The sequence below is a fragment of the Ambystoma mexicanum genome, chromosome 4q, assembly GCF_040938575.1.
Source record: "Ambystoma mexicanum isolate Mex_15411 chromosome 4q, UKY_AmexF1_1, whole genome shotgun sequence".
Lineage (NCBI taxonomy): Eukaryota > Metazoa > Chordata > Amphibia > Caudata > Ambystomatidae > Ambystoma > Ambystoma mexicanum.
The window spans coordinates 1,134,974,811-1,135,002,042 of record NC_090928.1 but is presented as its reverse complement, the minus strand read 5'-3'; the positions used below and the strand labels follow the sequence as shown (position 1 = coordinate 1,135,002,042).

General features: G+C 46.5%; 1 protein-coding gene across 1 annotated transcript in view; it reads left to right on the top strand.

The window, feature by feature from the left end:
* Nucleotides 1-27,232, top strand: part of SPDYA (speedy/RINGO cell cycle regulator family member A) — a 1,164,271-nt gene that overhangs the window by 453,828 nt on the left and 683,211 nt on the right. Inside the window, exon 4 of the mRNA XM_069608721.1 lies at nucleotides 13,169-13,227. Coding sequence (XP_069464822.1) covers nucleotides 13,169-13,227 — 59 coding nt within the window. The remainder of the gene's footprint in view (nucleotides 1-13,168; nucleotides 13,228-27,232) is intronic.

Sequence of the window (27,232 nt, the reverse complement as noted above, 5' to 3'; positions counted from 1 at the left end):
GCCTCACCTCATCAGTATTCACAACCATTTTCATGCCAAGATTTCAAGTTGGAGCAAATACTAAATGGTTGCAGATAACCAGATGGGAGTTACTGCAGACCATTAACACGACCATAAAAGGATTCAACGCAATTAAGGAAGAATTAAGAGCAGTCCGACTCCAGAATATATATGTGCTTGACATGATCACAGCCATGAATGGAGGAGTTTGCGCGAAAATCGGAGAAACATGTTGTACATTTATACCTTCTCACGATGAGGAAAATAGAACTCTAACAGAAGCCATAGGTATTCTGACAAAACTACAGAATCAGATGATTGATGAAACAGACGAAGTTGATGATGACAGTTGGTTTGGATCACTATTCCCATGGGTTGCGCAATGGATGGCAGATGCATTCAAGTTCCTGGGAGCCCTTGTAGTGATGATACTGCTAGGATTATGTGTCATCAAGATAATAATATCCCAGTGCCAGAAAACTGCAAAAAAAGCCTTAGGGATGAAGATCATGATTTATGTCAAATCAGGATGGAAGCCCAAAGACCTGACTGATGAAGAAATAAGAGAGTTTGTGAAAGCCAGCATTCACACACCGGAAAGTTTCTTTATCCCAGAAAACACAGAAACTATGTGGGAAGATGGGTTTACTGCAGCCCAAATGGACAATATCAGCTGATGACATGGAACAAGGATGAACATGTGAGAACCGCAGGATGTTTAAAAGGAGTAATAAAGATATGGACCACGAAGAGACATTTCTTCAGACCATCATGTATAGACACAGAAGATGAAGAAAGAATGGACCCAGACAATGAATTAAAAATGAATACAGAGGCGCCAAAGAAGATGGGCCCAAAGAAGGAAGTGAAAGTGGTTGATGAATCGCCAAGAGGGGGGAGTGTAGAGGAGGTCCCAAATACAGCCCACACTCCAACCGTCCATTTTGAAGTCCCAGGAATGTTCGCACCGAGATATGTGACGTATGATGAGCAAATAAACCAGCAGAGAGCCGCGGTTGGGCTCTGTCCAGTACCTATCAGAAGAACGATGCCTAGTGAAGTACCAGTACCAAGAAAACCATGGACAGTAGGATATCCATTGAGAAAACCATATCAACAAATGAACCGAAATGAAGATCGTCTGTGTAGAGTCCCTGAAGAAACCAAAAAGGCCTTAATAGAAGACAAAGACAAACGGTGACGTCACAAGGGCCCGGACGGACTCACAGATAGAAGAAATGACAACCAGAGAAGGACGCAAAGAGACGAAACGCCTTGAACAAGGATATCATGAACTTAAAGTGAGAAAACAATGTCAAAATATAAGCATCTTATACTGTAAGCAAGATAAAAATATTCAACCAGTTTACACCTGTAAATATGCTTGGAACCACAAGAAAGCCAAGAAAACAGTGCGGCTTGCTATGCTTAGTAGAGGAATAATGCGGCAAGGGCCTTATACAAATCTACCTCAATTAATGCACTTTACATGAAGTATACCTTCACTTTGCACAAAAGCAGAACTAACCAAAATTACTTAGGCCAGTCGAGAAAGGTTTCACATTCAACCAGATCAGGAGCTGAGCGGTAGAAATGAAACTCAGCAGAGGCAACTCGTGCCTAGGGAACCAAGGTCATATCCATCAAAATGAATGAGCAGTAGCTACAATTAACTGAAGCAAGAACCAGAATATACTGCCTTGAAGGAGAAGGATAAGAAGGCGAAGGAAGGTGGTGGGTGAACATAAAATCAAATACACAAATTGTTGAAGAAAAGGCAAATCCACGGTGTCTGAATCACGTGACCAGCCGAATGAACAGAAGCAAGACCCCCACACCTACGTGTGGCTGTGAGCCAGGAGAAGATATTGAGGCAGAAGATGCAGTCTCAAGGCCAACCACTGCTAAATAATTGACACATAGCCACTAAAGTAATGATTGATTGAAGGAAGACCGGGTGAGTTGAGGGGCACCCTGCACCTGGCCGACCATTCTGCGTGCTGCTAAGCAAAGTGAGAAAGTATGCATGGGGTTGGTGCCAACCCAATCACAGTGCACCAAGTAATCTAGGGTCCTATAGTTAATGCAACCAATAGGACGTCATACTTTTAGTGACGTCTGCAGTAGTCATTTTTGAAGGAAGGGCTTAGATGCCCACCTGACAGTGTTTACCCAATCCCCACACTCCGTTACCATATACAGATATAGTACCTATAGTAAAGTTACCTTTTCCAAACCAATAGAATTGCATGTAAACTTTTGAGTGTTACACGTCATTGCTGATGAGTTTTCAGTAAAAATACTATCATTTTTATGAAGTTCGTTGGAGTTGAAGCGAGAAAGAAGATCACAACATTGTTGATATTCATAACTCCCCGTTTTTTGTACTTGTCATTAAACTGACTCCCTTTGCTAAACCGTTGAGTTGTCCTTATTGATTGGTGTTGAAGTAATGAATCTGCACCCCATCCATCTCACGGGTGCAGCTATCTTGTCTTAAAGTGCTTCTGAGCAAACTCCGACTATATGGGCCGGTCGGGGGTCTCGGGGCACAGGTGGTACTGCGTACGCACCCCACTTTCATGCCAAAGGTTCCATCGGAATTCCACCTCAACAAGCCTTTGGTGTTGGCTGCTTTCTTCCCAAAACGTTTGTCGCTGGCGGAGAGGGCTTTGCATTCGCTGGACGTTGCTCGTGCCTTGAAGTTCTATGTGATACACACAAAGAGTTTTCGGAAGACTTCTCAATTGTTTGTAAACTTTGGATTTGTGAACCATAGGAAGGCCTTGTCCAAGGCTACCATCTCAAGATGCCTATCCAGCTGCATCGTGCACTGTCATCAGCTGGCGAACCGGCCTCTGCCAGGCCATCCGAGAGCCCACTTCACCAGAGTGATCACTGCGATGATGTCGTTCCTTTCTGGTGTGCCCCTGCTTGACTTCTGCAAGGCTGCAATGTGGATGCCCATGCATACCTTCACGAAGTTCTACTGCGTCGACAGGAATTCTAGGGAGGAGTCCAGAGTCGGCCAGGCAGTCCTATGCAACATTTTAGCTTGAGGTGAGTCTGTTCCAGGGGTAAGTTCTAATTGCTTCTGTTGAGCCTTGCCATCTCCCGTGGTTGTTTAATATGTACTGCTGTGTATTTGTTGTTCATGAGCATGTGAATCCATGCCAGACCCCATGCTGGAGAAGGTTTAGGTTACTTACCTGTAACTATTGTTCTCCAGCATGGGTCTGGCATGGATTCACATGCAAACCCTCCCTCAGGCCCCTCTGCGGCTCTTCTTGGTCATACTGACACTTTACGTGCTTACCAAATCTGAAGATGGCTGTCAGAGGCAGGGCTTAGTGAGAGGACTGTTATTATTTTAGAGGAGAAGTACAGTTTTAAAATGAAAGTGAAACTGTTTTTTCTTTTACCGAGGATTCCCAGCCTGACGACAGGGAATCTGAATCCATGCCATACACATGCTGGAGAACAATAGTTACAGGTAAGTAACTTAAACCTTCCCCTGCAAATGTTAACTGGCAAACAAGTATAGGGCACTAACAAATGGTATTCCCTATGGGTATACCACATAAACGTGTGACTATTCCACTCACTGACACTTCAAACTGAACCCCAAGGACTCACAACTCACTCATTTACTGGACGCCTCCCCCTTTTGGATCTGTGGAGCGGGGCAGGACCGTTTTCTGGGCAAGAGTCTTCTTCCAACTGCAGGATGTCTCCGGAGATCGCTCTCTTCAACTTCTGATGCCACAGCTGCTTTGTTTGGCATTACTTCACTAGTGTCTTCCACAGGGTGGGGTGGAGGTTAGGGGGTAGGATAGTCTGGTATCTTCTTTTACTCCTAAATATTCACTGTTTTGTACATGCAACTACATAGGACTTATCCACAAAGCAAAACCAGGATGGAGGTTATCAGTGGCGTGTTATTCCATCTGCTCATAATCATTTGTAAAGACCACAGCTTTACCATGACAGGAGAACGTAAGGTTTCTAACCATAGATCTCCAGCTTAAAGGTGGCAGGGAAAACTATGTATTACGGTAAGCCTTTTTCCATAGTCATTGTCTTTGCTTACCAGAAAAGCTTCCTTTGATGCATTACTGCCTTTTTAAAATCATTGAAGAACATCTTCTTCTGCTTCTGATCATCACAAGTAACTGTTTTCAACTCCCTCGCCTTCCTGCTGACTGGTTAATTTAATGGAAAGTTTATAAACGTAATATTAAAAGTATGAGGATGGTGGCCCTCTGCGGGTTTTGGGGCGCGGGCGGTGAGCCATCCCTAGTTCTCACTTGAGGGAGATTCAGGATTTGATTTAAGTACTTCCTGCAGAAATACAATAGGCTTGCGTTTCTCAACCCCCTCCCTCAGTAAATCAGGAATGTTATTGCAGCTAGTAAAATGATCCTGGTGTGAGAATGGATCTGTGACGAGTCGGCATGTGCCAACTTGCCTGAAATGCTCCTCACTGCGTACCCCCCTCCCCCGCCCAACCCCCACGCTAAATAACCCTTCTCAACCCACCAATAGCATTTGGGTGTTGCAACATATATACATCTAGATTTGTGATTTGAGATTGCACTTTCTTAACCTTCTTGGTCAACACCTTCCTGACACCGTAAGAGGTGGAAATGCATGAGCCTGTCATTGTCACTTTTCAAGCTTCTGCTTTTACAGCCTGGCTAGTGGATGTATTTTTATTCTCCCAGAATTATCTAACAATATCGTACCTAATTGTGTGCACGAAAGCTATCAAGAAACACTTCAGTATTGGCCTTCATGCTCAAAGTGACTTCAGTAGCTAGAGATCTGCAAGAATTCTGTCATTATTATTAGCTTCCTCAAATCTTTATTAGACACTCATCCAAGTAAATGGCAAATCAATCCTAGTGAAGGAGTCATGCATGCTTTGAATAAAGAGAGTTTGGCACACCATAATTCTACAAGTCCATACATTTGTTCTATATGTATCAAAGTTTAAATGCCAGGTTTAGAAGCCTATTTCTCCAATAAGAGCTTTCCATACATATTTCTATAAAGGATTCAAATAAAATGCCCCTTTGTTCAAGAAATATGAATCATCTGTATTAGGAGAAAAGACATTAATCAAAAAGTACAATTTCCCCACACTGACATCTCAAGCGCCACATCTACCGAATTGATCTAGTTTTGATTCATCTATGATCACTGGAACATGAGCGCTTACCCATTAGCGTTCCCCATGAAAGTGGAAATAAAACACGGGGCATACACCTGCGGCACCTCGCAGACAGCTTCCCACTCTCTTCATGTGGTTAAGTACGTTTCTTGTAATATCGCTATTTTGGCAGCATTTGCACTGATACATTAACCAGTTCTCTGCCTCTGGACAATGTTTTTTCTCTTAATGTTCCATGATCCTACCTCCCAACAATCCATGGCCTATCGCACTCACTTGTGCTAGCAACAAGTCACATCCTTAATAAGAACACAGCTGACGAGTCTCTGCTGGAACCTTCATAATACCACAACTGGCAGAAGTATTTTAGGGTTTTGGATATTTTATTGATTTGTACTTTTATAGCTCACCTTCAAAGAAAAACTAGAATTCTCTGAATCAACTCAATGAAACTAATAAATGCCACCGGGAGTTAGGCAGTAATTATCCAAAGAGCGGCCTCACCACAACCTAAGGTGACACTTGGATGGGTTTGACGATAGGTAGGGTTTCCGTACCAGCTATACTGCAAGGTGCTTTGGAAGTTTCCAAACAAAGTTAAAGGACAAAAACGATTGTGACCTGATTGCTCTAACTCCTACCGATTACATGCAAATAAATGTCTGTCAAGTCTATATCAGCATATTATGTACGTGAGTCGCTATCAACCTGCTTCTTAAAACCTAATAGGAATGCATATATATTTATGCCTCATCAAGTCAGCATCCATACGTAGTGTAGCATGGATTGTAGCTCCATTACAAAATGCCTCTTCCTATTGACATTCACTCTCAGATTGGCAGGCAGAAGAAGGGGACACTTGATGTTTTTCTCTCTAGGTTTCCTTCATGTAGTCAAACGATTGCTGTTACTATTGTGTTTTTATTCTCTAGAAGAATGTTTTTTCCACTGGTGCTTTTTTCACCTTTCACCTTTCTCCACAGTAAATATTCACACTTTGTCACCATGATGCAATAGACTGGTCATCACTGTTCTTGTGAGGACACATAGGGCCTCATTACGACCCTGGCGGAAAGTGACTGACCGGACCGCAACAGCGTAAATAGCGTTTCCGCCATTGCACGAAGGAGCAAAGTGCGGCTAATTACGACCCATCGGGCACGAGCATTACGCCATGGCGGAATCCGAAAGGCTGCGATGGCGGAAATGACCCCAAAACGGCCCTTACCGCCGCCGTACGCTGCACCAGGTGCAATACCGCCACCCATCTTAGCGGTCACCGTAATGAGCGGTCACCGTAACGAGCGGGCACCGCAAATTACGGGCACCGTAAATATACGGAAACGGAAGTAAAAGCATGTGGCTGGAACGGGAAACAGCACGCCGCACAACTATAAAATCCGAATCCCAACACAACCATTAAAAATCCGACCCTGACACACATCCCAACCCGTTAGCAACCCCAGTTAAAAAAATAAATATGGGAAAGGTAGCCAAGAAAGCGTGTGATCGCAAGCGGCAGGTACACTTCTCCCGAGAGGAACTGACCGTGCTCACCGAGACCCTCCAGGAAAATGCCGCCGTCGTCTTCTCCAGTCAAATGACCAGGACGGCCCTTGCCAACAAGAAGGCCATATGGGCCCTGGTGGCACAGCGCGTAAGTGCGGTGGGGACAACACCCCGCACGCCACAGCAATGTCGCAAGCGGTGGGACGACCTGCGGATCCGCGTACGCAGCATACTTTCTGCGAACAGGAACATCGCCACAGCTACCGGGGGGGGTTCAGAGTCGCCCATCAAGTTGACCCCCTGGGAGGATATCTGCGCCTCCACCATAGGAATGGAGAGCATAGAGGGAGTCGGAGGGATGGAGAAAGGAGTGCCGACATCCGGAGAATCAGGTAGGTTGGCCAAGAGAAACAATGCGAAATCCACAAAACACGAACATGTGCAGTACCATGTGACCCCATAGTGCAATACATACTTTGCCCTGACAGCGCCCTCTAAAAGTCAGAATGAATAAACAAATCAATCAAGATGCCATAAACAACCCCTACATGTGCAGCATGCACCCCCTAACTGCAGGCAGCCAAATGAATGCATCCTCAATCCACACGAAAATGAGACCACCTCCAAGGCCCAGTCCCAAATCAGCCTCATGTACCACCCCAATGCATTTGATACGTTGCCATTCCAAATCCGACAGACCCATAACTAACGCTCGCCCCTCTTTACTCCACCACAGGGTCCGATACCAACGACGAGCTGCAGGACACCCCTACCAGCACGCCTGCAAAGAGGGCCAGGACCAACGTCCCAAGAGCCTCCACCTCAGGTGCAAGGATCAAGACACGGCAGCAGCAGGAATCAAGTGGCAGCACACTGGAGGGGACTGCAACAGGCACCCCAGCAGCCAGCAAGTCCACAACCCCAGCACCACAGGTCCCCCCAAAGAACGTATCTGATGGCACTGCCTCTGGTGGTAGCAGCACCATAGGTGACACAGCTGTCATGCCAGCATGCTCCGACACGGAAAACAGTGCTGGCGACGTAGGTACCATCCATGACCTTTCCCAATCCCCCTGCATGTTCCATCCCCTACACCATGACGAAACCACGCAGGGGCACCCTGAAGACGACGACTGGCCAACCCCCACAAGTCCTGTGCCAAGGCAACATGTGTTGAGCAGCCCCCCTGTCACACCACCGCAAATGTCCATGGCCCAGCAGAGGCAACAGTCCCTCGACCTGCTGATCGAGCAACAGCAGGAAGTGTCCACGCTACTCAAGGACCATGCAAATGAATGCGGGGGTTCCAGGGCAGCCATGGAAACATCCACCGAGACACTCAGGGCACAAATAGAGAAAAGTAGTGAGAGCCTCAGGGGAGAAATGGAGAGAAGCACCGAGAGCCTGAGAGCACAAATGGAGAAAAGCACCGAGAGCCTGAGAGCACAAATGGAGAAAAGCACCGAGAGCCTGAGGGGGGAACTGCATGCGACGTCCAAAGACGTTTGTGCTGAACTTGCTGCTGTGCGCCGTGTGCTCTCGGAGCTCTCACAAACCCTCAGAGACATGCATGGACGCGAGCAGGCAGAGACATCATCCGTGGCAAGTTCCGTCCAGGGCAGCCCCCAACGCAGATCTGGCAGGAACCTGCGCTCCACGGGCAGGGGTGCCCCTGATACCCGTAGAGGGGGCTTGCAATAGCGTCTAACCACGGACAGCATGCATATTTGGACACTGGTGTTGGGGGGGGAGGTAGTAGGGTGGAGGGGGTGTGTTGGGCTTCACTGGGTGGCGGGTCCATAGGGTGTATAAATCAAATCACATTAACAATACAGCACCTCATTATCATCCAATGACATGTGTGGACATTGATATTTGCGTACGAGGCCTTCATAGGCGTACAGTCCACAATGTGCCTGTACTACACACACACAGTGCCACAGGTCCCCTTTCCGTGTAATAGGCACCATGCGTGGTTGCTAGAAGCATGCATCTATGATGCTCTGTCGGATTGCACGTGCATCCTGTGCCTCATGGACTCCTTGAGGTGCCTCCACATCCCCACCCTCATCATCATCATCATCTTCAGGTGCATGCAGTACAGCGTCAGGGGGCATGGGCACATTCCTACGTATGCACATGTTGTGCAGCATGACACATGCCATGACCATCTTAGAAACCTTCTCATGGCTGTACATGAGTGCCCCGCCAGACCTGCTGAGGCTGCGGAAACGAGCCTTCAGTAGGCCGAATGCCTGTTCAATGACCACACGGGTACGTGAGTGGGCATGGTTGTAGTCCTCCTCATGCTCGTTCTGTGGGTTCCGGATTGGTGTAAGGAGCCATCTCTTCAGTGGATACCCGGCATCACCTGTATGAGACGAATAAAGGGTGTCAGTGGAATGATAGTGCTAAGTAGCCCCCCCCCCCTCCTGCAAGGTCATTGACGCATCAAATGGGCCACGATGTCATGCATGGAATGAGACTCACCGAGTAGCCAGGATCTGTGCCCTGCGTGTCGCTCCATGTAGCGTGGTATTCTTGTGTTCCTCAGGACCATAGAATCATGGGTAGATCCTGGAAATCTGGCACAACAATGCGTAAAGATCTTGTTGGAGTCACACACCATTTGCACATTGATTGAATGAAATTGTTTCCGGTTGCGGTACTGGACCTCCATGGCATGTGGGACAACCAATTCAACATGGGTGCAGTCGATGGCACCAATGCAACCCGGGATGCCGCCAAGTGCATGGAATCCCACTTTTGCGTTGGTAATCTCCTGGTACGTGCGTGGTAGTGTGATGTGGTCGTCGGCGTGCTTCAGGAGGGCATCGTGCACTTGGAAGAGTGTCCGTGAGAACAGTGGCTGTGAAATGCCATGCAACTGTCCCACTGTGTGCTGGTAGGTGCCTGTGGCCAGGAAGTGGAGTGCAGACACCACCTTCAGTAGGGGTGGGATGGCGGTTGGGCTATCTATCATGCTCACGAGGTCAGCATGTGTCATGTCCACAATGGCGATTATGGTGTCCCGGTCCAAACGGTAGAGGGTGTGGATCTGCTCAGCAGTGAGGTTGAACGGATCGGCTCGGAGGCGTGGGATTGCGGGCCGCCTGCGTGGTGGTAGTGGCAGTGCTTGTGGGCCTTGCTGACCCTGCCTTGCCCTCCTCCTCCTCCTTCTCCTCCGTCTCCCCTGTGCGCCCGGTTGTTGTACCTGTTGTTGTTCGTCGTCTTCTTGTAGTTGTAGCACTTGCAGTGCTATCTGGTCCCCCAGGCCCAACATCGCTAGTCCTGCCGGTAGCATTTTGGAGTGGGAGTGGTTGTGGGAGGGGTTTGGGTCTGCTATATATGTGCTGTCGGCCTGTATGGCCTCCACCTGTGCTGATTGAATGAATCTGTGGCAGATGCAATCCCTTCTGGCCGAGCACGTCCCGCACGTAAGGCTGCATTTGGCCGCATGGCATCTTGGGATTGGAATCATGTATCAAATCCCGATGGCAGTGTGATGTACTTTGACTGATTTTCATGCTATGCTCCCATTGTTACACATGCTATGATTGCAGCCGCTTACATACCTGTGAAGAGTCAGTGGTATGTAGGGCTCGATCGATGGCCGACCCTCATGCAGCACAGTAACGTACTTCACCGACGGGCGTGGCGTCCCATTTGTGATAGCAGCCAGTTAGCATTATGACACACAGCCGCACTACATTGATGTAATTGTGAATGCAAGCGTTCACAGAAGCCTTTTCGACGTAATGTTGCAAGTGAGGAATTCGAAGGCCAGCATTTTTGGTTTTGAAGTAGCGGCGAGGATACGCCCACAGGTCTGGCTGGAAATGTAACGTTCTATTGTAGAATGTCCTTGGGACATGGCCCATAACGAGCAAGCAATGAATGATATGAATTGAATGGGATGCGCAATAGCGTAGTGGACGATAAGGCAGGACGTTCCCAAATCCATCTTGCTTCACAACACTACAGATCCGGCCAGGAGCACAGTGGTTTTTGCAGACTGCATTACGCACAGACGCGATGGAAGTTTCACATATTATGTGAGTGAATATTCATGCGTTTTCATTGCGGGATGAGGGAATGATGAATGGATGCATGGACAGATGATTCCGTTTAGGGTCTGCCATGTACATGGGTTTTTTGAATCACTCCCCTTCCCCTGCGCTATGTGATGCAAGGCTGCCATAGTGGGACTTACGTCTATCTGCCCTTGTCGGATCCTCCCTGTCTCGACGCGCCTTCATACACTTGTGTCTAGGCACGTTACTAATCCCATGTCATGGGTTCTATCTTGACGGACGCATGCACAGTAACCGACGTTGCCAATGGTGTATTTACCTCGATTGATTTCGTTATGAATCGATACTGATTTAGGGGTCTGTATATTCCTTTGGAGTGGGCTAGCATGCATATGGGTGTGGATTTGGTGTGTTGAATGAAGATTGTAATGCATCATGAGTCCCGTAATGCAATCGGTTAATTTGTGTTTCATTTGGGTGACAGGTATCTCCTGCCCTATTGCAGATGCCATCTCTACGCCACTCCTCCAGATGGGTTTTACTCTCGACACCTGCAGCTTCGGGTGAATCAGTGGAGCACCATTTCGATCTTATGGGACGATCGCCAATGGGCCACATGCCCTTACGCTGTACTGGTGGCTAGGTGCAACATTTCGGCCTTTCAGCTCGACTAGTGCCTGCCTCATGGGACGGACCTGCGGTTCTTGCCGCTTCCATGTTGCCTTTTGGAACGTTGATGTAGGCCCTGTGTGCCATGATGGTACAGGGCGTCACACAAGTGGAAGCTGGTCAATTATTGCAGATGCAGCCCTCGGTGATGATGGATGTTTTGGTGTTATTTTGCAAATTGCTGTGGGGCCTTTGTCATTTGGATGTGCATTTAAATTGTATTCCGATATTTGTCGTGTTGCGTTATTCTTTGCAGGTGATGTGGCGATTTTCGATTTGTGGCGGTATGTATTGCGAGATGATCTGCATTGTGTTCCGCCTTCTGAGTTGAGTTGTGTGGTACAGTACTGGCCGCGTTTGCCTACGTAGCACAGTATGGTCACGGATAGGGGCTGCCATTGTGACTGTTTACATGATGTGCTGTTCAGGGGCGGGGGATTGGCTTTTGGCCGACTGGTGCCTGTCAGCCAGGTCGATTGGTGGAATGATGGGATGTTCAGAATGTGGCTGGTCACAGGTGACTGTGTTTGCGTGCGTTTGTTGGAGGGGGACTGGGGTCATGTCCATTGGAATAGCTTCTGTATTCATGCCATCTGTGCCCTGCAGCTCCCATCGGCCCCTCTTGGGATGAGCCTGGCTGCTCAGTCACTCTGCCAACTTGTGTGGTACATGCTTCTGCTGATGGTTGGTTTGTTTACTGGCAAGAGTACAGGGCTGGTGCAATCCCCCTCAGGATGCTGTTTTGGATGTTGCCTTGCGCTGGTGGCAAGCGATGGGGGACTACTGTTGTTTTGTGTCATGTGTTCTTGATTTTCATTTTGATGTATTGTACCTTCACATGCCTGTGCTGCATCAGTACGGCTATGGTGACATGCCGTACATGGATGCCCACTCACGGGGCGCTTTGAGCCCCTGCATGCATTTCTACGTTGGCATGCATGGGTGAATTGTAGATTTCACTGGTTGCATAGTGTGAGTACATTGCGCCTGCCAGGAGTTGTGCAATGTGGCCAGGGAGTGGAGTACAGGCACTCAGTGGGCCATTTACGGTTGGTTCACGATGCCGTATTTCTCGCCATGGCGGAATGGTACTTTACGACGTGCTTGATGGCGTTCAGTACATGTCCGCTAGGGTCAGAATTCGCGTACCGTTGCGCCATGGCGGTGATTCCGGTTTTGCAAGGCGCGCGTGCGCGTACTTGGTGCAGTTAGCGTTGCCGTTCACTGCGGTGTCGCTAATGGCATCGTACTTTACGGTGACGGGTCATAATCGCAACGAGCGGTGTTCGATGGCGGTATTGCATTTCCGCCATCATTTTTCCATTTCCGCCAGGGTCGTAATGAGGCCCATAGTGTTCGGTGAGCTCTATACAATGGAGCCTCTAGCAATGATGCAGGTAGCTTTTCAAAATAGATTTCCAGCATACCAGTCACTGACCCTTCAGGTAGGCCTAGGGTATTTACAATATTCATGTGCTCATTGTCGTTGGCTTGTTTTCAACTTTTTGTCGATTCTACAAGCCTTACTTGCTATCATGCTTCTCTCTGCACGCCTTCCCCTGGAACCAGACCTGAATGTTTAGGAACGGAAAACTTATCATTGTTTCAAAATGTTTCTGCACAGGATCGGAAGATTAGGATAGACAGATGCTGGCCCTGAGGTGGTGTTGTTGGGTTAGGTGTGGGCAAAGATGTACGTTTTGATGCTCTTTCTGTCCAATTGTAAATGTCCGGTCTCAGGGAGCTGTATTTTATTATATATTTCTTGCTGTCTGTTTTCTAGATGATGACCTAATTCAGGACTTTTTGTGGATGGACTGCTGCTGTAAAATATGTGATAAGGTAATGTTGAAATCCTCTTGTTTGGGTCTTACCGCTGCCATGTTTCATTATCGGTCTCTCGCTTTCCTTGATCTCAGATTTATGAAATGTTTGTCAGTTTGGAACAAATTAGCATGTATATGAGTAGTCAGGGGTTGATTGTTTTTGAAATTGGAAAACATGTTATCAAAAGACCTTTTGTTCAATGTATATGCTTCATTTACATATGAGTTAATTGCACCTGAGTCTCAATTGACAATAATAGACTGTTATTTATATAGGGTTTTCACCTAAGTACTTTACAAGGAACATTCTTGTATAAATGTCTTATAGCTCAACCAAAATGTCTACTGATTGTATCCAACTTTGAAGGATGGAAGGCTGAGTCAGTCTTGGGATTCAATCCTGCAACCTACAAAACATGCACAAATCACAGCAGGGAGATCTTAAATTGTTGCGCTATCTTGCTGTAAAATGTCAATTGAGTTGCACATTTTCTGTCAAGCGTATGTTATGTTACGTTACTGGGAACTATAGTGCTCTCTGCTGCCATTCCCATGGCGTCCATGCACTCTGGTGGATCTGAAAGATAAAGAGGTGGTTGAGCTTACATGGGAGAGAGGGAAAATGTAAGAAAGATTTGATGGTGCAGACCGTGAGTACCTCAACTTCTGTTTGTAGGATTGGTTTCTAGGTGTTCTGTGTCAAGAGCATATATGCATTTATGTCCAAATTGGATCCTTGTGTGCATGTGGTGCTAGGATGCTTTAGGTGTAGTGTTCTAATGTTTGATCTCGAAGGGGTCTTCTATTGCCATCTATGCATGCTTTAGTCGGTATGCTTATTGTGTGTTGGAACATAGAATTAGAGCATGGTAGTGCATGAAGCAGTCATAGACTTCGATGAACAGTTTGGTGCAGTGGCACACGCAATCCTGAAACCGTACATAGTAGATTATAACATGGCATAGCAAGGCAAGAACGTCATAAAAAAGCATTTGAAGTCATAGCAACGCATGAAAAAGGCCTATGAGGGTAAAACAACCTGGTGTCCTCCTTATGCTTCTACCATTGGCTGTTGTAGACAGCTCCCATTTCACTTTCTCACTTTGTAACTGACAATACCTGAAATGACATGTGCTTGATGAATGCCACTTGTGTATAACTTATCCTTAAATAAAAAGTGGATGTGCCCAGCTGAGTGACTAAGGGCAGAAAATGCAAGAATTGCGTTCACCCAGAAAAGGTCAAATTCAAAAGCAGGTTTGATGAGGTACAAAAGTGAACCACAATATTTGCTTCGGTTTTAACTTATAGTTATTACTGTGCCAACCTGGAAAAGGTCATTTTTACAGTGGAAAATATGAGGAACGACTTTTGAAGAATTGTGGATTTTTTTAATGAGTTTTGCCAAATAGCAAAACTCATAACCCATTTAAAAAATTCACATTTGAAAGTTCTGGTCAAAAATGTACTTTTTGTACATGTGCACGTTCCTTGCTCATAACATTTAAAAAGTCATTGATACCATTGCATTTTTTTTTCTATGAATCTCAAGCATATATCTAAGCAAACATTAGTAATGGATTGAAATTGCTGGGAGCTCTTTAGCTCCTCCAATGTAGCCTCCGAGATCCTGGTTAGCTTGATACAAAGATTTACTAGGAGCTATCTTTAAACCCCCTGGTCAGCTGGTTCCATATAAGCATACATACATGAAATTAATTTTGTGTTTGATAATATGTATAAAGGACTATTAGGACATATCTAGAAGCCATTGAAAGCACAACAATGGCTTATATATGTAGGAGTTATGTTTCATCTGTTTTCCCCCAGATTACATTTAATGATGTATTGACATTGCATTCTTTCTCATTATAAATTAACATTCTCTTTGAGAAGACGTGATCTTGTATTGTGTCTTTTTAGCATATGGCTTTGCCAATGGTTGTTACCTTCTAGTTGTGTTATTTGACATATGCCGACTGGAACCAAAAACTACCGTCTGACACTTTGTGGTGCTAAGGACACTTTTGAACATGTGACTAAAGGAACTGATTTACTCCTGCATGTACAATGGAGCAATTAAAGGACTATGGAGACTTGTCACTGAAGGTGTGTTTGATGAAACCCCTTTACAGAGGAGCACACATAGGAATTTGTCATGTGATAGGTTAGGTGGACATCTACGTCGATGACGGACTGTTGAGGTAACGTTTTGCAATGCTTCTAATCTAATGGATCGGGAGGCCTTTTCCAATTGGAAGGCCTAAACTGAGGGTTCTGGAAGTTTCTTGTTAAGATTCATGTCAGTCACCTGACAAGTGACCTATAAAGGTGGGACATCTGAAGGACGAGTCAGGTTGTCGTCAGTTCCTTTAAGGTAAACATGTGTCTGGCCTTTTGTCTTGCAAGACAAATAAAGCTGTTTCTGGTTTGCCACTACACTAAAGTATGTGTGAACCTGGATTGTTCGACATATATATTGAACAAAACAGTTGTAGCTACTCATTCCAGGTTTAGGTCTGTTTGACCAAAATATATTGACCTTTTCCTATTAGACCGAATTTCTGGGTCGTTTTTTGTTCTAAATTGAAAGGGGGAGTCTCCTTGCTCCCCCCACCTTGACCTATTCCCTTACCCCAACCCACATACACTACACTAAACTATGTGTGAGCCTGGATTCTTCGACATATACACAAAGTTGTAGCTACTCATTCGAATGGATTGTGTCCTCCCACGTATTCCTCATTTTATGATAATTCGTTATCTCCAGCTTCGCTGCTTCGTAAAATAAAATTCTCGGCAGAGTGCGCTGTGCTCGAGGTTGTGGTGTCGATTGTCCCTCGACGGTCTCCGTACCGTGTCGATGTCACTGATGGTATAAGTAGCTCGAGCCGCACCTGTTGCTCCAGTTCCGTTTTTCCGATCGCTTTGCTATCGTGAACGGCGTGCGCCGAGATTTTCTTCGTGAAAGTGTCATCTTCTTCGACTCCTTCGACACCCAAGACTATGTTCAAGAAGTGTATCGATTGTGGATCGAAAATGTCGATCACGGATCCTCACCGAGTTTGTCTCTGGTGTCCCGGTTCTAGTCACTGAACCGACGACTGTGGTTCCTGCCAGTCCATGACCGAGAAGGCCCTTCGTGAGAGGAGAGGTAAACTGTCGGTGGGGAGGGAAGCCTCTAAGAAGGATGTGTCCAAAAAACAAGAAAGCGATCGATTCGAAAGAATCGGATCGACATAGGCACTCCAAGAGATCTCGATCTAGGAGTAGATCGAGACACTCTTCTTCCTCGTCAAAAAAACTGAAGAGGAGACATAGATCTCCCTCATCGTCATCATCTTCTGAGTCGACCGAAGAAATTCGATGTCCGACAAAATCGGATTCCCCCAGAAATGGGAGGAATTCCGTAAAAAGATGATGGAGGTTTTCGAGAATGCGGCCCAACCCCCTCGAAAGAACCTCGGAAGAGCCATTCCTCTAAGGTCGCTCCATTGGACGACAAAGAGAAGTCAAGAACTACCTTGGTAAAAGCCAGTAGTATCGAAGATACTCGAGTCGACGCCAAGTCATCGAAGGCTCCTCGTGAGTCGAAGACTCCCCGAGAGTCGAAGACTCCTCGAGAGTCAAGCACATCTCCGGTGCCTCATAAAAAGCTCAAGTCATCGAAGGCTTCGACGGCTTCATCGACACCATCGGCGTCGACTGCTTCGGCATCGAAGCCAAGAGCGCCTTCGACACCTGTATCGAAGTCTTCTTCGAAGTCTTCGAAGTTCCCGTCGACAACCTGGAAGGATTTTTCTATTCCTTCGAAGGAAATTATTGAGGAAGAAAGGAGATTTACTCCGTTGCCCAGAACAGACTTTTTTAAAGCTATGTCCTCAATTTATGAGGAATCTGGCTCGGAGGAAGACGAAGTCACTCCCTTTGGAGTTTCATATGGCACAAGACAGGTTCCTGAGGAACTCATTGATCAGGAATCTAGAATGAGAGACCTGAGTGATACTCTACACTCTGCTAGTGGAATTGACACCTCCCCAGAGTTAGAATTTGCCAAACCTGACCCTGCAGAACATGCAGACTCAGGGTACAGAGGTCTTATGAACAGGGTAGTAGAATACATGGGTTGGGGTAACACTTCACCCGTGTTTGAACAGGACGACATGACAGATATAATTGTCAAAGGTCACTAAAAAGACCCAGTTCTCCCCTTTCATAGGGCTCTTCAGAGAACAGTAGAAAAAAATTGGGAAAATCCTGATAGCATTGCTGCTACAAATAGTAATTTCCCAAAGAAATACAGACCAGCTGGTACGGATCCTGAATATTTAAACAGGCATCCGACTCCAGAAAGTCTGGTTATTCAGGCTGCATCCACAGCAAAACAAACTGCATATCCCACTATCCCTCCGGATAGAGAGGACAAGAAAGTTGATGCCTGGGCCCGTAAAGATTTCACTTCAGGTAGCATGGCCCTGAAATCGACAAATATCACCTATACCCTGGCCAGGTTTACCCATACCCTGTGGGACTGTATTTTGGCGGCGGCTGAGCATATTCCGGAAGGCGAGGAAAGGAAGGCTTCCTGAATATAGTCAAAGACGGAAAGGAGGCAATGGGGGAATGTCTCCAGTCTGGACTGGATACTGCTGATAGCATCAGCAGGTCCATGGCTACAAGCACTGTGTTGCCCAGATTTGCGTGGTTGAGGAAGTCGGGGTTTGCACAGGATGTACAATCCAGACTCCTTAACATGCCCTTTGATGGCTCGAGGCTATTTGGCAGTAAGGCTGACGAAAGCCTAGAAAAACTCCAGGCCTTGAAAGCGGCAGCTAAATCTCTTAGTGCCTCCAGGCGCCAGCCTCAGAAAACCTATTCAGGATCATCTTCCTGGAGAGGTCGTTCTTTTCGCTACTACTCCTCATTTGGTAGAGGAAGAGGACAGGCTTCTCAAAGAGGCAGAAAAAACTTCTCTCATGGTGGACGAGGTAGAGGTATGAAATCAGCCTCAGGAGCGGCATCTTTGCCCTCAGCCACTCCTGCAGCCGCCTCCAAATCTCTCTGAGACCTTGCTCCACAAGACACCAGTGGGAGGCAGGATCTCTCAACATCTGAAGGAATGGCGAGGCATTACCTCAGATGTTTGGGCACTGGAAACAGTAGCTCAAGGTTACTGTCTCCCCTTTCTAAAAAGGCCTCAGAATCATCCACTGGGAGCCAACTCTGTAAAAATTCCAGACCCGCTCCTGTTGCAGGAAATTTTAACCCTGCTAGAGAAAGGTGCCATAGAACAGGTACCTGTAGCGGAGAGGAACAGGGGTTGGTACTCCCCATACTTTCTCATCCCAAAAAAGGACGGAGGATTGAGACCCATCTTGGACTTAAGAAACTTGAACAAGTTCCTCAGGAAGGACAAGTTCAAGATGGTGACCCTTTCTCAGATCCTTCAGGCTCTACAACTCCAAGACTGGTTGGTATCATTGGACCTTCAGGATGCTTACTTTCATGTGCCAATCCATCCAGGGCACAGAAAGTACCTGAGGTTCGCGATTGGCAATTCTCATTATCAGTTTCGAGTTCTGCCATTCGGGTTGACCTCCGCCCGAGGGTTTTCACCAAACTAATGGCGGTTGTGGCAGCGAGTCTCAGGAGAGGGGGGATTCACCTCTACCCCTACCTGGACGATTGGTTGATCAGAGCACGTTCTCCAGAACAGACTCAGGAACATCTTTCGATCACCTGCCACTTCCTTCACAAACTGGGCTTCTCCCTCAATTTCAAGAAGTCCCACATGATACCATCCCAAAAGCTCCAGTTTATCAGAGCAGTCTTGGACACTTCCTCGGGAAAAGCCTCGCCTCCCGAGGTGAGAGCTCTCCACATTCTGCAGATGGTAACAAAATTCCAGAATGTCCAACGTCTACTGGCCTTCGATTTTCTCAGGTTGCTCGGCCTCATGGCATCCTGCATTTTCCTCGTACCAGAGGCCAGACTGAGAATGAGATCCCTTCAATGGGCACTCAGAACTCAGTGGTCCCAGTTCTCAGGGAATATGTCGGATCTTCTGCAAGTGCCGAGCGCAGTTGCTCAGGATCTACTATGGTGGGCTTGCAACGACAACATTCTCATGGGAGAATCCTTTTGGCAACCATGGCCGGAGATAACAGTAGTGACGGACGCCTCACTCACGGGGTGGGGAGCACACACCAACGATCTGACAATCAGCGGTCGTTGGTCTCCATCGGAGTCCAAACTACACATCAACCTATTGGAGCTGAGGGCAATCAGACTAGCGCTGAAGGCCTTTCTGCCATCTGTACAGGGAAAGAATGTTCTGATAATGACGGACAACACAGTGGCCATGTACTACCTCAACAAGAGAGGAGGAGTAGGATCACTACCACTGTGCAGAGAGGCAATGCAGCTCTGGTTCTGGGCAATACGAGAAGGAATCTCTCTATCGGCAATTCACCTAGCCGGAGAGCAAAACACGGCGGCAGACGCTCTGAGCAGGCAGAGCACAGTCTCCCACAAGTGGGAGCTAGCTCAGGAAGTCCTTCAAGAGATCTTCGCCCTTTGGGGAACCCCTCAAGTGGATCTGTTCGCCACTGTGATCAATCGGAAGTGCGAGCAGTACTGCTCAAGGGAATTTCCTCAAAGAGGAGCTCTGGGAGACGCATTCGTAGTGGAGTGGAAGTTTCCACTGCTGTACGCGTTTCCCCCAGTCCCCGTGATTCCTCAAGTAATCAGGAGGTTGAGAAAGTTCAGGAAAACCATGATCCTAATTGCCCCGGATTGGGCCAGGAGGACGTGCTACCCGGACCTTCTAGACATGTCCATCTGCCCTCCAATACGTCTTCCGCAAAGAGAGGATCTTCTCTCGCAAGAGGAAGGTTGGGTTCTCCATCCAGAGGTCAAGACACTCAACCTTCACGCATGGTTTCTGAGAGGTTGAGATACAAGGATTGGGATCTTCCGGATGACGTAATGGAGATCTTGCTTTCGGCCAGAAGGCCAGCAACAAAATCTTTATACCAATGTCGCTGGAACAAGTTCAGTAACTGGTGCAAAGATAAGAATGTGGACCCTTTTCAATGTGGCACCCCAATGGTGCTTTCTTTCCTACTGCATCTAGCCAATCTGGGGCTCCAGATAGGGACAATTAAAGGATACCTTGCTGCGCTGTCCATTTTCAAGCGCACCTCAGAAGAGGTTTCATATTTCAAAATTCCATTGTTCATTCAATTCTTAAAGGGGGTTACTAATGTATACCCCCCCAGTACCTTTTCATGTCCCAACTTGGGACTTAAATCTAGTACTAAAATTCTTGACATGTATACCTTTTGAGCCTATGCACTCCTGCCCATTGAGGCTCTTAACATTAAAAACTGTACTTCTTGTGGCCTTGTTATCAGCCCGCGGGGTTAGCGAACTTCAGGCTCTCTCATGCAAACCGCCATTTACTACTTTTTATAAGGATAGTCCTTAAAGTTAAACCTTCCTTTTTACCAAAGGTAGTTTCAGACTTCCATTTGTCGCAAAAGGAAATATTACCAACGTTCTATCCTCCTCCTCATTTGGGAAAGGAAGAGGAGAGATTGCACAGACTAGATCCCAAGAGGGCTCTTACTTTCTATATCTCAAGAATGGCTAAATTGAGGCAAGATGACCAACTATTTGTGGGTTATACTGGTCATAAACTAGGATTATCTGTAACAAAACAGACCATATCCCGTTGGATCATCTTAGCCATAACTGAATGCTACAGGTTAGCAGGAAATGACCCACCAGATGGGCTTTGTGCCCATTCTACAAGGGGTATGGCTACTTCTACGGCTCTAAAGAGGGGAGTCCCGGCAGCAGATATTTGTTCAGCTGCTACTTGGAAAACAATACACACTTTTGTAAAACATTACTGTTTGGATACTGCCTCCTCAAATGAGGGTTTATTTGCCAAGGCAGTTCTGCATTCTGTCCATGAAAACTGAAAACTAATACTCCCACCTCCAAAATTACTACTGCTATGGGAGTCTATCATAAGATGAGGAATACGTGGGAGGACACAATCCATTCGAAGAACAAGTTACTTACGAACTGTAACGTTCTTTCGACTGGATGTTCCGCCCACGTATTCCTCATCGACCCTCCCATCCTACTCCGCAGTACAGTTTACGTTTTCTTACACTTTCCTCTCACGAAGTGTGCATCAGTCATAGGGCACGCCTGGGTGCTCCTCCTATATGTTTTCATCGAAAAAACAGAACTGGAGCAACGGGCACGGCTCGAGCTACTTATACCATCAGTGACGTCGACACGCTACGGAGACTGTCGAGGGACAATCAATGCCACGACCTCGAGCACAGCGCCCTCTGCCGAGAATTTTTTTTTCCGAAGCAGCGAAGCTGGAGATAACGAATTATCATAAGATGAGGAATACGTGGGAGGAACATCCAGTCGAAAGAACGTTACAGTTGGTAAGTAACTTGTTCTTCTCGGTTTAGGTCTGTTTGACCTAAATAAATTGACCTTTTCCTATTTCACCGAATTCTTTTGGGTTGTTTTTTGTTCGAAATTGTAAGGGGGAGACCCCACGCAACCCCCACTGCCCCACCTTAACCTATTCCCGTACCCCACCCCACGTATATATTTTTTTGACCGAATTATATATTTTTTTGACCGAATAAAAACAAAAATTAAAATAATTTGGTCAAACAGAAAAGGTCAATTTCAACTGCTAATACCACTCATTCCCATGAGGACACACCTGTGTATAGGGAGATTCTTGATATACCAGAGCTGCCATTAAGTCTTGCTCATCAAATTCATATTTTTATTATCTGTATTTTTATCACTTTTTATATGCCTAAGTTAAAGAAGTATAACTGGACTTGCAAATAATTGTAAATCATACAGAGGCTGTGAATTGGCTCCACGCATACCAACATGTAGCCTTAAACAAAGTTGCCATACTTGCTCTCGATGTTCATAGTGAGACTTTACAGCTAAGGGGAAGAGAGCTGTAACAGGTGTTATTGGCCCGAGACGTTAACAGCTGTTACAACCCTTCTCCAACTCCCCCAGGGCCATAATGGCAGTGTAAAATGGCAAAGTCACAAAGACATGATAGACAAAATTCAAATTCGGACCGAGTAGGCCACTCAATTTGTATCAAAGGCCCATAGGCAGGGTACACAAAAAAGTCCAGGTGACTTTTTCTTACTTCAAATTCTTTTTAGAAGCCATACAATTTAGCTAAACTCGCCCTTCATCCGCCGCTAGATATCCCTCATATAGTGACTGACCTCAGTGGGAGCTGGTGTGCCACCTGTCTAGGGTTATGGGACGGACAGAGAAAACTAGCCCTGAATTATTCCAGACTGCAATCTCAGAGAAGTGCAACAAACAATGGGTGGCAAACAAGTGCCATAGTATAATAAAGTCTGGGAATACCGGAACAAGGAGCATGGAAGGGAGTGCAGTTACATTTTAATGCCCCCCCCCCTACTCATCTGTCCACTTGTGAAACAAAAATATTGTTTCCTCCAGAATGTCTGGTTAGTATTCAGACATTCCGAACAAATAGTCGACCAGTTTCAGTGGGGTGCCAATCGCTTCTATTCCACTTTCCTCATGACCCAAACACATTCTTAACTTCTTGTGCAATGAGTCAATAAAGTGTTGCATGAGACCACACTGCTATATCATCGCTCCTGTTGTAGATCATGTTATTGGTGCTCCCTTTGTGGGGAAAGTCAGGATGTGCGCCGTAAATCCCAGTGAGCAGATGCTCTGCCATATTTGTCTTTGGAACCTTGAAGAGAAAGAAAGAAGGGCCTACTGCTAAATCAAATAAACAGTAGACAAAGACAGATACACCTCCCCCTGCAGCCTGTATGAACAGGATTGGACCATGATAGAGGCAAATCAGACAGTGGCGACTTACGACGCACATCCTGATTTACCCCAAGAAGGGAGCACCAATAAGACGGAATATCACAGCAAAATAATTATTTTTGTGAAATATTCAGTTTGAGGTGCTATACTCATGGCTACCAAAACAATGAGCCCATCACTCTGATATGTTTTACCAGCACTGTATGCCATTACAAGTATAAGAGCCCAGATGAGATGTGTGTTTTGAGCTATTACAAGTATAGCAGCCAACATGGGATGTGTGTATTCAGAGCCATTACAGGTATAGCAGCCCTGATGAGATGTGTGTGGTCTGAGCCATTAAAACCTTAGCAGCCCTCATGGGATGTGCTTTTTCTGAGCCATTAGAGGTATAGCAGCCCTGATGGAATGTGTCTGTTCTCAGCCATTACAAGTATAGCATGCCAGATGAGATATGTGTGTTCTGAGCTATTATAAGTATAGCAGCCCTAATGGGATGTGTGTGTATTACTTCTGAGCCATTACAAGTATAGCAGTCCTGAGGAGAGTTGTGTGTTCTGAGCCATTACTGGTATAGCTGTTGTGATGTTTGTTCTGAGCCATTACAGGTATAGCATCCCTGATGAAATGTGTGTGTTCTGAATCACTGAACATTTAGTAGTCTTTTTGATAAGTCAAACGCTGACAGCTCTGTTACAATTGAATCTTAACTGCATCTTGAACATATACCTCTGATGCAGACGCATTAACTCTCCTATCAACAGGATTTGAACTAACATAGATCTCTACAGCAGGGTTATTGACCCACTGAGCTACCTATCTCAACAGACTGTTAACTTGGAAAAGCACATAGGGTTAGGGCACTGGCAGTTCCATGTGAGTCTTACCTGACATAACTGGCTTGTCAAAAGCTCTTAGCCTCTTTGCAGTATCGTACACAAGTTAGGATATTCATAGTGAGGCTTTGAGATGTGCTAGATTTTTGGCAGTTGGACGCAGTAATCAGACCTGAGAGAATCAGAGGTTTTTTAAAAGTGCAAGACCAGGTACGAGGTATGAAAGTATATGACAGCAGTGTCATATTCTCACACTGTTCGCCAGTGTGCATCACACCAGATCCAGAGGATGGTGGGAAGGATCTATGTGAAAATACAATTTTTTTTACTGTGAGGTTGAAAATCTTGCATATAAAACAGTACATTTTCTGTATTTTTTATGTGGGGAAAGTCCCCGGCAGCCCTCCCAACCCCACCACATCCCTACACCATATTAAATACCCCTAACCAACACCCCCATCTATATTTTGGGAGAAATATGTTGTTTTCCATGCAAGGTTTCTAGCTTGCATTAATGGGATTCGATATTTTGCAGTGATACCGGTGGGAAGAGCACAGACACTGTTCTTGCTCAGTACTTTAGCTCGCTGTAGAAAATGCCAGCCCATGTTCGTACTTTGTCATTACAGCAGCTCTGTTACGAAATTCAGGTACTGTCCCAAAATATAGCAGTCCTGCTAAGAAATGTGGGCATGATGCAATCAATCCTGCTGTGAATAATTGGTATTGTACTATGACATGTGTATAGCAGCTTTGCTGATGAATTAGGCTACTTTGCCTGAATATACAGCAGTATTGTTGAGAGGTACCTGTACAATCTGTGCCACTGAAAACATATCCTCTGCTTCTACCTGCAGTCATTATACTGGCTTGCAGTGTGTAGGTGGGTGTCCACCTACACACTGCAGTCCAGACCGCATGGCTAGCTATTCCCTACTTTCTAAGACAACAAAATAAGTACAGTGCCCTTTCATGCATGTGCATGCACGCAAACACATGCAATCTTAAAGGCATGGTCTAGTAAAAATTTTTATTTAAAAAATAGATAGGCAACATAAAAAAAAATACTAGCATTCTCTTTTTTAAAAACTTCCAATGTAAAATTTTGAGCTATTCAAGCTCAAAATTCGCAAAAGCAAGCACATGGGCGCATCCATTTTGTGAAATGGATGCCCTCCTGTGCTCGCTTTGGCTTTTGCGGCACTAATGAAGGAAAAGCCAGCCAGCTGTAGTAAACAAAAGCTACCGCTGGGTGGCTTTCCCTTCATTGGTGCTGTACGCGGAGGACGGGGACCGGAGACCAGAGCAGGAAAGCTGCAGCTGAATCTCGGTAAGTGCTATTTATTTTTTAAAAAAATAAGCACTAGCTGGGGTTTTTTTTCTAAGTTTTCCGGGCTGCAGGAGCCCGGAAAACTTAGAAATAAAACTGCAGCTTTAAAAACGTTGTATTTATGTTTGCGGTCGCTTTTTAAGCGACCGCAAACATAAATACAACGTTATTGTGTTGGAAAACGCTGCGGTTTTTCTTTCCAAGTTTCTCAGGCTCCTCCGGCTCGGAGGAGCCTGAGAAACTCGGAAAGAAAAACCGCAGCGTTTTCCAACACAACCGTGTTGTGTTTCTGCCTGCTGTGGCTTTCACTTTGGGTCTCCGGTGCTCCCAGGGGAGCACCGGAGACCCAAAGTGAAAGCCACAGCAGGCAGAAACACAACGCGGTTGTGTTTACATGCTGCGTAGTGTTTCAGCCTACAGCTGATTTCCCATTTGGGGCTCTCGGGCTCCCCGTGGGGAGCCAGAGAGCCCCAAATGGGAAATGCTAAATGCTGCGTTGGGTCTGCCTAAATCTGTTTTCCCATTTGGGGCTCTCGGGCTCCCCGTGGGGAGCCCGAGAGCCCCAAATGGGAAAGCAGATTCAGGCAGAAACAACGCGGTTGTTTTCCGCAATGCTGCGTTGTTTCAAGGAGTGCGACTCCAAGCTGTCCATCACAGTTCTGCATTGTCTGTGGTGCCTGGGTGAAGGCCACGACAGCTATTCCTGTACCAAGTGTCAAGCTATGACAGGAAAGGCCTTGCGAGAACGAAAGGGGAAGTTGCAGGTAGGCAAGACATCCAAACCCCGTAAAACCCGACCTGATCGTTCTTCGACCGCCAAGTCGAGAGACCCCTCTCCTCTGCGTAAGAAGGATAAAAAACATTCAAGGTCCTGAAGTGGCTCCCGCCACTCTTCGTCCTCGACGAAGTGATCAAAGAGGAGGCACCATCGGTCGCCTTCCTCTTCGTCCTCGTCAGGCGGCACCCCTAGAGGGTAAGATGCCCCTCCAAAAAGTCGATGCCCGCGGAGTAGGAAGCATTCTGTGTAGAGATGCTAAAAAATGTCGAGAGGCAGAGTAAGGCTCCATCCGCGCCCTCTGTAGAAGCCGGCAAGGAGCGGTCTCAACCCGAAACTCGCGCGCCCTTGAGCCCGGGTGGACTGCATGATTTGCATCGAGAGCCCTTAAGGCCTCGAATGGACAAGGATCACTTGAGACATGGCGAGCGTTTGAGATCATCAACGCCTTCGAAGCCTATGGAACTCACAAAGCCCTTGCGTGAAAACCATCGAAGGAGCCCGTCGATTTGTCGACTTCATCTAGCCCTCGGCGCCATTGTCGACGTTGAAGCCAAAGTCGTTGACACCAAAGGTACCGATTGTTTCAGCTCAGCCCACAGGGCTTAAGGAAACTCATAAGGTGGCTAAAACCAAATCTACGCCTTCGAAGCCATTGGGTACTCCTGAAAAAATCTTCACTCCTCTACCAAAGAAGGATTTTTTAAAAATCCCTCTCTTCCATTTTTGAGGAGGAAGAGAGATCAGATGAGGAGGGTGCCCCTTTTGGGCTTCAGTATGGAACCCCCCAATGTGCCGGAATGCCTCATATCAGAAGAGAGCAAGATGGAAGATCTTTATGACACCTTGCATAATCCCAGCGGCATTGATACCTCTCCTGAGTTTGAGTTCGGCCGGCCAGAACCAGGGGAGCATGCTGACTCCTCGTACCGTCCACTGATGTTCAGAGTAGTGGAGTACCTAGGCTGGGCTTGACCCCCGGTACAGTTTGATCAGGATGATCTGACAGATATTCTAGCTCATGATCCATCTACAGATCCTATATTACCCTTCCATGTGGCTGCAAAAAAGGGTCGCCAGAAATTGGGAGACCCCGGACACAAATCGGGCGGTGGACAAGTCCCTTATAAAGAAATACTGCCCTTCCAGTAGCGAACCCGGCTACGTGGCCAAACACCACACTCCG